Source organism: Lynx rufus, unplaced genomic scaffold (genome assembly GCF_022079265.1).
Source record: "Lynx rufus isolate CCGP_SWC_20201006 ecotype Redwood Valley unplaced genomic scaffold, mLynRuf1.p SCAF_4, whole genome shotgun sequence".
Taxonomy (NCBI): Eukaryota; Metazoa; Chordata; class Mammalia; order Carnivora; family Felidae; genus Lynx; species Lynx rufus.
Window position 1 is genome coordinate 135738687 of NW_025814856.1, and position 13578 is coordinate 135752264.

The following is a 13578-nucleotide window of genomic DNA, read 5'->3' on the forward strand; positions in this document are numbered from 1 at the left end:
TAACCAACAAGTTGTCATTTGAAGCCCCAAAGTGACCTGTTAGATTTATGTGCTTTTATGTTGAATTGCCCTGTGTGGCTGACCTGGTTCAATGGCATACACACACTGCCTCTAGAAATATCTAGAAAAAATAGAAGCATACGGTTTGTCTCTATCCCATTTTATCTTAGAATCCAGATTTATGTTAGAAAAAAGTATTTCCTTCCATCTTCTTTTTCCAGAATGATTTCTGACCTACCAATCTATTGAGATCCATGTAAGACAATGTACATAAAAGCAGTTTGCCAAGTATTAAAGATCACATAAAACAAAGTAGCAGCATTGTAGTTATTACTGGCTGCTGTTTGTCCATGTTTTGATATATCTCCTTTTTCACTTTTTAATAAATAACTGCACTTATTAAGTCTTGATATGAGAAGTTGTACCTATGTTTTCACTTCTTTTCCAAGGCTAACAATTGGTTTCTTCAACAAAATGTTGGTATTTTTTTAAATGCTTTCAGTTAACTAAATATGTCAAGTTTCATATTTTTTTTAAATCCCCATGTAACTATAATTGGTAAGAATAATGTAATCATGCTCTCAAATCATAATGAGGCTCATACAGCATCTCACGGGACATTCTGTAAAAATGAATTTATTTATGTATAAGATTCAGCTGTGAAGAAAGGATGAAAAGAAACCACCCAACTCAAACACAAAAGGAATATATTAACATAGATCAATTAAATCAGAATCTCTGGAGATGGGACCCAGGCATCAGTTATTTTGTAAAGCTCTCAATGTGATTCTAAAAGTGAAGCCAAGGTTCAGTGTCACTCCATGAGGCAGTGTTAGCACAACTGAATCTCTAAATTACCTCCTTTATGCCAACCATTGATACCCACTAGACTTTAATAAGGTAAATTTGGTTGGAAAGGTGTGAAATAAGAATCTCTCCTTTGCTCTAAAATCCAATTTGATGGGAAAGCTGTAGGGGCTCAGTTCCTAGGGCATGTGACTCTTGATCTCGGGGTTGTAAGTTTGAGGCCCACATTGGGTGTAGAGATTACTTAAAAATAAAATCTTAAAAAACAAAACAAAAAGACTATAATGCTTTGAATCCTAATTAGTGCCCCAAAATGGTCATGCTTTCTTGCAACTATCCAATTCCCATGAAAAGGAATATCATAAAATTATGTGCCTTGGCAAACAACATGGCCTGTGTTTGCAGTATATTTATGTTCTTGCACAATTGTTAGCATTCCTACCAAACTGTGAAGTGTTAACCACCTCCTTTTTTCTCTTTCAGGGAAATGATATTGACCCTGAAGCAGTTAAAGGTGAAGTGTTAAAAGTTGGAAATAAGAGCTGTGAGACTGTATACTCAGATTCTGAAGCTGTTTTATGCAAGGTCCCCAATGACCTGCTGAAATTGAACAACGAGCTAAATATAGAGGTGGGATTCCTGCATTCCTCTCATGATGTAAATAAAAATGCCAGTATAATTATGTCACTTGCATGCTTAAAAGAAATCATTAAAGCTCATTTGTGTGTTGGCTTTAGCTCATCAGCTCAGCCTTGATTCTTAGTTGTTATTTTAGAATTAGTGAGTTTTTGTTGCACTGTTTCCTTCCAAGCCTTCAGTGGGTGGATCTCAAAAGTCCTGTCTAGGGGCGCCTGGGTGGCCCAGTCAGTTAAGCATCTAACTTCGGCTCAGATCATAATCTCACGATATGTGAGTTCGAGCCCCACATCGGGCTCTGTGCTGACAGCTCAGAGCCTGGAGCCTACTTCAGATTCTGTCTCTCCCTCTCTCTGACCCTCCCCCGTTCATGTTCTGTCTCTGTCTCAAAAATAAATAAACTTTATTTAAAAAAAAAAAAAAGTCCTGCCTAGCCATAGTCCCTCTCCATCATGCCCCACTTTTGCCAAAATTTATTGTAACTCTCAGGAAGAATAAGAGCACATCCAAGAGTGCCCTACCCCCACTTCTTAGCACCAGGAAGCAAGAGCCAACATCTAGCTGTTCTCCACAGTGATCTCAAATGCATGGACAAAGTAAAATAGGAAATAAACTAACTTCTTTCATGTTGCACCATGCAGCTCACACATTTAAAGTGTACAGTTTACTGGTTTGGGGTGTATTACATTAATTTTTAAAATTGTGGCCACATGCATGTATCATTTTAACTATTGTTTAGTGTACAACTCAGTGGCATTAATTACATTCACAACATTGTGCAACCATCACCACTGTCTAATTCCAAAACTTTTCCGTCACCCCAAACAGAAACCCTAGAACCATTAAACGGTACCATCACACTCCCTCCTCTTCCCCAGCCCCTGGTAACCTCTAATCTATTTTCTGTCTTTATGAATTTGTCTATTCTAGATATTTCATTTATAAGTGGAATCATACAGTATTTGGTCTTTTGTGGCTGGTTTATTTTATTTAGCATGTTTTCACAATTAATCCATGTTGTAGTATGTGTCAGAACGTCATTACTCTTTAAGGCTGAATATTCCATTGTATAAATATATCACATTTTGTTTATCCAAGAATGAATGATTTTTAAAGCGTTCCTGAAGTCTTCTAAAAAGTTATGAAATGGTCAGAAGGTTATAAAATGGGAAAGTACAAAAAAATTAGAAAACTTAAAGCTAAATCATGATATCGGAGTTTGAAATTAAAAAGGACCATAAATCCTAAAAATCATACCATGTTAGAGCCAGAAGGATCCTCAAAGGTTTCTTCAGGGTATCAAAACTGAAATAAAAATTTATACAACTTTATTATTCCATATGATTATTATGTCTTAAGGAGAGTCTTCTCTGCCCTCTACCCAACCCATCAGGACAGAATCAGTGTCCTGTTGTCTCTGTTTCTTACTGTTTATTCGTATTTCCAGGGTATATTTCACATTATATTATCACTTACCTATGTATTTGTTTCCCTTTCTGGAATTCAGTTCCTCAAGATCAAACTCTTTTTTTATTTATTTTTTTATCCCTAATATCTAGTTATAAGTGTAAACAGCTAAGCATCATATAAGTACTTTAGGAATCAGTAGCCCCTAATTATTTGAACAGAATTATTATCTAAAACAGAATTGAGGAATATCTTATTGCTCTGAAGGTAATTATGCCACTTGTAGAACACTAATAACCAGGTGGTGCTTTGGGTCCAAGGAGACTGTGAGTCAACCTGTGTAGTATATTTTGTATTTATCATTACTAAATTCTGACTTTTCTGTATTTGTCATTTTTAGTGGAAGCAAGCAGTTTCTTCAACCATCCTTGGAAAAGTAATAGTTCAACCAGATCAGAATTTCACAGGATTGATTGTTGGTGTTATCTCAATATCAATAATACTCTTACTATTACTTGGGGTTTTCCTGTGGCTGAAAAAGAGAAAGCAAATTAAAGGTGCATTTTTGTTGTTATTCCTATTTTCTTTAAGAGGTTACCTGAAGTATACAGTCATTACAGTTTAAAATTGCCGTAGATTCATGTGTGTTGTCTTATGTGCAATCCGCAAAACCCATGAGTTCTGGTCACTGGGTCAAGGTCTACTGGGACCCATGATAGCCAAATCTTTAACAAGCTCTTTCTCTCTCTCTGTTTTAAGATCTGGGCAGTGAATTAGTTCGCTATGATGCAAGAGTACACACTCCTCATTTGGATAGGCTTGTAAGTGCCCGAAGTGTAAGCCCAACTACAGAAATGGTTTCAAATGAATCTGTAGACTACCGAGCTACTTTTCCAGAAGGTATATTTCAGTTTATCATTCTAAGAAATACCTATACGTATACCTCAGTGGGTTGTGGCATTGTTGTTTATTTTTGCTTTTCCCTTTATATTTTTATTAAAAAAAAAAGAAGCATTTACATCTTCTTTGGCCAGAGAATTAAATTTAATTTGACATAGAATTATATGACTCTTATTTTTAAATGGACTCACTTATATATTACATTAGAGTTTGAGTCTTTAAACTTTCTTCTCACAAAAAGGTTAATTTTAAAATCATTTGAGCAAAGGTAAGTTCTTTATCAGAGTTCAATGAGAAGAAATTGTGAAGCTTTCTTTAACAACCCAGGAAGAGTTAAGATACAAACTTTTGTTTATGTAAGTGGGCACCGATGCATTTTTTTTTACCTCTTAATCCTCAAACATTTAAATTATACCTCTCATATTCCTTTAAAGATTCCTTTAAAGGATTCTCAGTGAGCTATTAGTACACAGCCTTTTACCCACCAGCATTCCAGGACTTGGGTATATTCTGAGTCTTATCCAATAAAAACCTGCAATTATGCTATTTAAAAAGGAGTGGTTAGCACCATCTGCTTTGCAAAACACTAGACCTAATAATGGTAAGGTTAACCGGAGAATTTCACATTGTCTTATTTAAAATCTCCTGGTAAAAGCAAAATGTCTGTATTGTATCTGCCTCATTATCTTTAGAAGTTACAGGACGTGAGTCAAGTACAGCACTTCCCTGGTTGAATATTTACCATTGGACAAATAAAATGAGTCACAGATGATTGAGGATACTGGAAAACTAGAAATTGCTCATCAAAACAAGTACAAGAGCACTGAGACACTTAACATTTTAACTTTTTTAACACTCATTGCCTCTTATTTTTTGAAGCTTATATTAATTCTGTAGAGATACATACAAATATTCTTTGCCTACATGACTCCATTTGCCTTTGAAAATCCATGCCCTTAACAACATGAACAAATAAAACCCAGTTTATATCTTTGAAATTTATATCTATTAGTATTTTATATTCATACTTAATAGCTCTAATCTGAGATCATTAAAATTCACAAGTAATTAAAAAAAAGTGTTTAATCTTCCTTCAACCTCTTTCATCATTACCAAAAGGCTTGTCTTTCATCCTCTTTCTAAAATTGAACCTGAACCTTCAAGATGTGAAAAAGTAAAATAGACAAAAGAAGTTCATCCAGAAAGAAGAATGAGGAAATGCACAGCCAGCACCTAATGAATAGGCAGCTACACAGCTTTTCTATATATATCTAGTGGAGACAGCCTCCTCATCAGTCTTTTCATGCAGACCTAGAATCTCGGTGGCATTACAGCAGAATCACACATTGATGGTTTAAATTGGTTTTTGAACAATTTCTATTGCTCAAAAACCAGAGGTTTTCTATACCAGAGGACTTTTTTCCTGTATCTTACCAAGGATTTCCCTCAGTCTCTGCACCCTTGAGAATTTAGAACTCTGATCTCCAGATGCAAAGGTTTGAGAAGTGAAGGTGAAGGAACTGAGCTCAGAGAGGCTTGTTTGCATTACCCCTTGGGGAAGTTTTGGAGAAGCCGACTCTAGGATTAAAGAAACCAGGCACCCAAGTAGGCTCCCTTCTTCCCTCACCCATCCAACATTCCAGGTACTCACCTGATGTTCTGCATCCTTTCTTTAAGGCTGCATCTGTCTTATTTCCAGCCAGTCACTATAGCTATAGGTGGCCCCCAAAGCTTTTGTAGAACCACTATGGAGATTTACTGTTTTAGCCAAATTGATAATTAACCTAACTGCATTATGGAAAATACTACAAATGCTTAAACAGGGTTAGGAATAGTTAGAGTACCATCAACTTTCTTTTTATGCCCCTCTCTCAAGTTCTAATTTTCCTGGTCATTTGCAGACAAGCTATATTATATTTTAGTGCCAACAGGGACCCTCCCAAGCCGTCTCCCATCTCCCCATGTTATATGTTAATATATTTCAGTGCCCTGCCTAGTTTATCTTCACATCAGTTGTAGATATGATGCCCTCTCCTTGACAGGTTTGAATTCCCAGTGGAAAGGGCAAAGTAACTGGTGGCTTCTCTGCCCTGTTTCTCATTAAGAAATTATATTCTCAGCCCTACACGATTCTCAGTGAGCTGTTAGTACACAGCTCTTATTTAAAAAAAGCTTCACCTTACAGTGGGGGACCTTGACTGAGACTCTTACAGAGCTTTGGTTGTAAAGATCAACAAAGAAGGAATGCTGATTCCTTTCCAAGTGCCCTCAACTAAGCAGTGGGGATGGCATACTAACCCGTTTCTAGCCTTCTGTGAACAGCAATCACATTAAATCTGCTGCCATCACCACATAGGAGAGAATTTGCCACTAATGTGAAAAGACTTCAATTCCAAAAATTTGAGTATTATGTATTTCTAATCATATGTATATGTATATATAAAATGTCACCATACTATATTTTCCCTTGGCCAGGAATCCATATAGGTTTAGCAATACTAATTAATGCCATTAATAAATCTGGATGGTTGTGTTGGTTAAGTGTCCAACTTCGGTTCAGGTCATGATCTCGCGGTTCTTGAGTTCGAGCCCCGCTTCAGGCTCTGTGCTGACAACTCAGAGCCTGGAGCCTGCTTCAGATTCTGTGTCTCCCTCTCTCTCTCTGCCCCTTGCCCGCTCATGCTCTATCTCTCTGTCAAGAATAAACATTAATATATATATATATATATATATATATATATATATATATAGCAAATAAAAAAATTAACCTCAAGCATGGCTTTTTGCTATATATAAAAAGAGGAAATGAAGAGGGTAAACAAGGTTTCAAAGTTAATGTCTAGTTTATTTAAACGAAAATTTATAAACATTGTTTTATAACTCTTGTATATATAAGCCAGTATCTTTTCCCACCTTATCATTTTTATTAAATCAGCTCCTTTGTCAAGGCTCTTTCTAGCCTCATTCAACAACTAAACTACCATTCCTTAAATTATAAAATTCAGAATTCATTATTGATTGAATTTGCTGCCCTTGTTGTAGTCTCCACTAAGTGAGGTTTTGCTATTGTTTTCTAGTAATTTTGCTTTGTCTTGCAGACCAGTTTCCTAACTCATCTCAGAATGGATCGTGCAGACAAGTACAGTATCCTCTGACAGACCTGTCCCCCATGCTTAATAGTGGGGACTCTGATATATCCAGTCCATTACTGCAAAATACTGTCCACATTGACCTCAGTGCTCTAAATCCAGAGCTGGTCCAGGCAGTCCAGCACGTAGTGATTGGGCCAAGTAGCCTGATTGTGCATTTCAATGAAGTCATAGGAAGAGGTAAGTATTTCCACTCAGCTTTTTGTTAAATACAGTTTTCCAGTAAGCATTTTATCTTCTCCCTTTGCAGATTAGAAGCTTAGACAATGGTGAAAGCAACTGAAAGAGCAGTGATAACAAGTACACTTGATTTCTGTTCTGCAGAAATACAGCCCTACAAATCATATCCAAGGGGATTTGCCCCTGTGCAGGGAGGCAATTTGATAATCTTGTAAACATATGAAAAATAAATCACACCCTTTCCTTACCATTATCATGATGGCCAGTATAGTTTCTTGGAAGGTGTTGTTTACTTCTTTATAAAAATCATTAAGTTTCAATATTTTTACTCATATCTTCCTCCAGTCTTTCTTTGCCCAGATAACAGTGACTAGCTCTATGAAGTCTTGGCTTATAGCAGTTTGTACACTGCTGGACAGAATCAAAAGATTGAATTTATAGCATTACCCTGATCTGAAGCAGCATATATCATCTCTACAGTGCACTCCAATTTCTTTATACAAAGATGATGAATATTTGTAATAAGCCAGCCAAAGCAGCAATAACAGTTTGCATACATAGTGTTTGAGGAATTATTTAGCAGGAAAAGAAACCGACCAGAAGCCAGGAAATGAACTGCGCTTTTCTCTTTTTTTTTCTAAAAAACCTATGCCGTTGATACTAAATGGCCTTTTATTCTATACGTGCGACAAGAGGTAGCAGGCATCTGTCAGCATTATGCAGAGGAAGCTGATGGGACAGTTTGCCTTACATGAACACAAGACTTTCCCATTTTCCTGTGACCTCATCCATACCTTCCTCTGACACACATTCCAGATTTTAGTCCTTAGAGTGCTCCCTCTTCCTAACAGTAGCTTCACTATCAGCAACCCTGTTTTACATCAGAGTAATATTTAGTTCTATTACTGGCCTATACATTCCAGAAGTTGCACCAGTTTTAGAGTATGCGGTCTCACCAATTACGTTCTATTTCTATTCATTATAAAATTAGAATTTTTAATTTTTATTAGTAAAGGTGCTAAACTAGCAATTATTTCTCTTAGGAAGTAGTAACCATTAATGATTCTATAAATATTAACTATTATTTATTTATACATTTTCCCAGTAGAATTTGAGCCCTCAAGAGCATAGGTTTTATTTTATTCATCTTCACTTTACGAGAGGGTAAGCTAATGCCTGACACTCACACACTAGGAACTCAGGGAATCTTGGCTGGGTGGATGAATTAATTAATTAGGGCCTTCCACAGCTATCAGACGTTTGGCACCTCTGGGGAAAATTACTGCCACTGGATGAAAGGCTACCATTGGAAAGTGATGTGGCTAAACCCAGAGAGAACTAGATGAAATGACTCAGAGTGAATTTGCTTCATTTGGGCAGTTGCCTTTCAGTTTCTGCCAACCTGGATTACGTATTAACCAGTGACTAATGGGGGAAATCTTTATTCTATAATGCTCATCTTATTCCTAATGATAACATTTTTATTTCAGTTTAGCTTACTGGAATATAGGGAACTGATTTTGTTGCATTTCTTCATGTGATAAAACTTTCTTTTCATATTTAAAAGATAGTATTTGATCCTTAAAAACAATAAATTTCTTTTATGAGGTAGATGTTACTCCTCTGTTCAGTGGTTCCACTGTAGTTGAATATTTTGCTTTATTAGCTTTTAATAAGAGTTATAGAACCTAGCTTTTTTTTTTTTACCATGTATTAAATAATCATATAGCTTGTATCTTAGAGTGAAGTACATTATATCTACATGTTTTAACAGACACATGTAGTGGTACTATTAATTAAAAGTGTAAGAAACAATGCACTTTTTTGCCATGTGGAAAAAAGAAGGAAATGAAGATCACAAAGGGCTTCACAAGTGATGCTGCATAGTTACAAATAATACAACACTAACCAAATTCCCTCTTTCATGTAGGACATTTTGGGTGTGTGTACCATGGGACTTTATTGGACAGTGATGACAAGAAGATTCACTGTGCTGTGAAATCCTTGAATAGTAAGTGATACTTTAACAGCGGAGTCACCTCCATGGTTTGCTAACTATTAAATAGTTCATAACAAAATGTTGATTTCGACCTTCTCTTGTGGAAAAATCAGCCCCTGCCGGAATTAGGGATCTAATCCTGAAAATTTGTTTGGTCTAAATTCTTTTTGAAATATTTCCTCAGAAATTATTTCTCAGAGCCCTCATACATAAGAGTATAGGAGCAGTGAGGTTCTTGGATTAACTGAGTGTCATGTAGCTATGTTTGCCTTATAATATTTGTTTTATGGAAACTATTGGAAGCATGTTGGCACATACGGTAATAATGACTCATTTTACCCAGAGGAATTATTATAATTATTTTTTAACCACAACTTTCATTAAAAAGATTTAAAAATGAAATAAGACCAACAGTAGAAAAATATGCTGGCAGAAAATTGTAAGTGTGGCAATATCTCATTTATCTGCATGAGGTATTCTACAAAAATGAACTTCCTAAACAAGTGATACTTACCCCCTTTTAAATGCTAGAATTTAAAAAAAAATTAGATGTTATTGAGAAAATGTTTTTAAGTGGAATGTATACTCTGTTCAAGAGACAAAGAAGCTTCTAGACATTAAGATTATTGATGACCTGGAGACGCAAGGAAGGCATAAATTACTCTCTTGTACAACCCAATGTACCCCTCATACTAAGAGTTTTCCTGGCTTCACCTTTGCCGAGAGGTTTCACATGTCAAGTCAGTGTGCTTGCCTTTTTGACCTATATTTCTAAATTTCTAAATTAAAGGGACAGTTTATATGAAACCTAACTACAAACTGTAATGGATTAAGTATGATTGTCAATAATATCTGCCTCACAAGACAGCACACTGCTCATTGTACTCAGAACATTCCTAACAGCAAGAAATCCTTCTCTGTCTCTGGTGTTCATTAATCTCTATTCTATCCACATGGACTCATCTCAGAATGCATTACATTGTAAAAGAATATCATCACTGACACAGATACTAGTCAGATTAATAAATCAAAGGTCATTAACCTTTCATCAGTGCCAAGTAGTGTCGGACCCTCAGGATCTCTCTCTGGAAATGAATAGAAACTGTTACACCAGAAAAAGTCTACTTAGAAACCATATGACAACGATTGGTCTTCAAACCCTCCTAGTCCAGGGATCAGAAAACTCTGGCCCCGTGACTGTTTTTATATATAATTGTCTGCGGCTGTTTTTGCACTACAATGGCAGAGTTGAGTATTTGTAGCAGAGACCATATGGCCCACAAAGCGAAAAAATATTTACTATCTGGCCCTTTAGAGTAGTTTGCCAACCTCAGCCCTAGACAGTCACTACAGAAATAGATTGGTCTGCTTCCCTTTCCTTTTTCTGTATGAGACAAACTGATTGCTAGAGTTTGGGGGTGACTTGAAGGCCCACTGCAGGGTGACATCATTTATTCAAATGTATTATTAAAAAACAGTCTGAGGATGAGGTGTCAGGACAGGATTCAGCCCTGTGGTTTTACATTCCATAACTCTCCCTATCTGAACTCAACCGAGTATTTATTGGTCCATAATGAAGTTAATGTCTCCACTGCTGGATTTCTCAGGAATCACTGACATAGGTGAAGTTTCCCAGTTTCTGACTGAGGGAATCATCATGAAAGATTTTAGTCATCCAAATGTTCTCTCACTCTTGGGAATCTGCCTTCGAAGTGAGGGGTCTCCACTGGTGGTCCTACCATATATGAAACATGGAGATCTTCGAAATTTCATCAGAAATGAGACTCATGTAAGTATATTACCAAGGTTATTAACTGGTAAACTAGCTATAAGCCAACGAGTTTTTCAAAATGTTGCTGTTTTGAAAATTTTTAAAAGCTTTCAAAGAAGCACATGTAAAATGTTTACGCCATTCAGCTATATAGAGGCTAATTCACTTGTACCTCAAGATCCCCTATCCTGGTGGGAAGATAATGGTACCTAGAAGGATTTCCCAGGGGCAATGATTCTTACCTGTCCTGCAAGCTGCCTTGATCTACCATCCCTCTGATAGGCACAATTAATCATTTTTGAGTGCCTACTAATTGCCAAAAACAGAAAGCACAAGAGACATAGAGGCAGAATGAGCCTCAGCCCACATGGGATTTTAACTCTAGAAGGAAAAACACAGAAGAACTAATTACAAATGAATCCCTTAGTATTCTTCAACCTTCACCCACTGTCCTAATTCAGGACCTTTGTATTTGCTGTTCCATCTGCCTGGAACACTTTCCCCAAGATAGCCACATATGTCACTTCTCATCAGCTTCAGCTTTTTGCCCTAATGTCATCTTCAAAATGAGGCTTTCCTGGCCTAAGTAATTGACCCACCTCACCCCCATGCCTCCTGTCTGTTGTCTCCTATCCGCTGCTTTATTTTTCTCCATCATACTTACCATCATCTGATACAGTAGGCCTAAGCAGTGTGCTACTGTGGCCATGAGCCATATGTAAAATGTGGCTAGTCTGAATTGAGATGTACTGTTAGTGTAAGTGTGCTGTAAATCCCAGGTTTTGAATATTTAGTATAAAAACAGAAAGGTAAAATATCTCATAATTGTTTATATCGATTACACATTGAAATGATATTTCTTGAGTTGAGAAATATATTATGAAAACCAATTTTACCTGTTTCTTTCTACTTTTTTAATGTGACTATTAGAACATGATTGTATGTATGGTTTGCATTGTATTTCTATTGAACAGTGCTATACTGAACAATAAGCAAATACATAATAGCTATATAATACATGTATATATGGATGTGCACACACACACCATTAGAATGCAAGCTCATGACAGTAGGGATTTCTGTGTATTTTGTTTATTGCTTTAGACTTAGCTCCTAAAGTGTGTTCAGCACATAGGCCTTCAGTCATATTTGCTGGATGAATGAGCTCAGGATTACAAAAGAGGTTCTTAGGTTCTTGCAAGTGAGAGTTTTCTTAGTGACATTTATGCCTAAAGGGTGAGCAAGTAAGTGGTCAGGCAGGAGGGAAGTGGAAGGAGTCCTCGGAACTGAAGGCACAGGTGATCTCAGGCTTCTTCTTGGCTCCTGCATCCAGGCCTCTGGGAGTAAATGGAGTAACTTTACTCTTGATCAAAAACAAGACACATGGGGTCAAGTTCTCAAAAGAAATAAGCTCTAGGATAGGAAAGAAATATTTTGTGTTCAACCAAAAGAATGAAATACTCCCTAGCTGTGAATTTTTGCAGATAAGGTGAATTTACCTTACAAAGTGAAAGCTGCCCCGACAGATCCCACTTTTCTAATTTAACTTGTCACTGTCCTGGTGAGTTCATCTGACTGGACATGCTGTCTTCTCTAGAATAGTATTCCCCCAGCATTCAAGCATGGTAGAGATTTCCTATTATCCAGTACCAGGGCCTGTTTTTATGGTCCCGGGATACTATATTACAACCACTAACAGATACATTCTAAAAAGAAGCCTAAAACACAAGAAACTGGCCGGGGGCTGCAGCCCTCCTTGCAGGGCCCCTAGTAGCTGCCTCTTGAGCCCACAACCCCCACAGTGGCTGCTGAAGAAGAGATACCCTGTTCCTGAAGGCCAAGTACCAGCAGGGCTACCAGCCACAATGTTATCTGTGCGATTTCAGATATGTTTTTTGTGGTTTTTTTAAGTTTATTTATTTTGAGGGCAGGAGGCAGAGAGAAGGAGAATCCCAAGAAGGGATTGTCAGCGCAGAGCCTGATGCGGGGCTCAAACTCACAAACTGTGAGATCATGACCTAAGCCAAAACCAAGATCTGGACACTTAACTGACTGAGCCACCCAGGTGCCCCTCAGATATAGTTTTTATAGTTAGTTACTAAAGGAATTCCTCTGTCCACCCAATTTTGTGGATGAAATTTCTGGAGAATGAGATTTCCTGTTTTCTGTGTGGATCCAAGCCATTATAGTTGCAGGTTGTTACTTTCATACCAGTAGGAGGGCTTCTAATGTGATTGATATCACTACAGTGTGGGCTTTGGAGCCTAACAGATTAGGTTGAAATCCTAACCGTACCACTTACCATCTGAGTGGCTTTGGGTGATTTATTTCTCTCTGAACTGCTGATACTAACCATGTATTGCTTTATTTTTTTATGTTTCAACCTTTTATTCAAATTCTAGTTAACATATAGTATAATATTCGTTTCAGGTGTAGGATTTAGTGATTCTTCAGTTACATACAACACCCAATGCTCATTGCAACAAGTACCCTCCTTAATGCCCATCACCCGTTGAACCCATCCTCCCTCCCACTTCCCCTCCAGCAACTCTCAGTTTGTTCTCTAGTTGAGTCTCTTCAGTTTGCCTCCCGTTTTTTTCTCTCCATGTTCATCTGTTTTGTTTCTTAAATTCCACTCATGATTGAAATCAGATGGCATTTGTCTTTTTCTAACTGACTTGTTTAACTTAACATACTCTAGCTCCACCTACGTTGTTGCAAATGGCAAG

General features: G+C 37.1%; 1 protein-coding gene across 1 annotated transcript in view; it reads left to right on the forward strand.

The window, feature by feature from the left end:
- The window catches only part of MET (MET proto-oncogene, receptor tyrosine kinase), a 112526-nt gene that overhangs the window by 83594 nt on the left and 15354 nt on the right, over positions 1–13578 (forward strand). Inside the window, exons 12-17 of the mRNA XM_047097036.1 lie at positions 1291–1437; positions 3251–3407; positions 3610–3750; positions 6849–7079; positions 9010–9090; positions 10686–10867. Of these exons, the coding sequence (XP_046952992.1) occupies positions 1291–1437; positions 3251–3407; positions 3610–3750; positions 6849–7079; positions 9010–9090; positions 10686–10867 (939 nt within the window). The remainder of the gene's footprint in view (positions 1–1290; positions 1438–3250; positions 3408–3609; positions 3751–6848; positions 7080–9009; positions 9091–10685; positions 10868–13578) is intronic.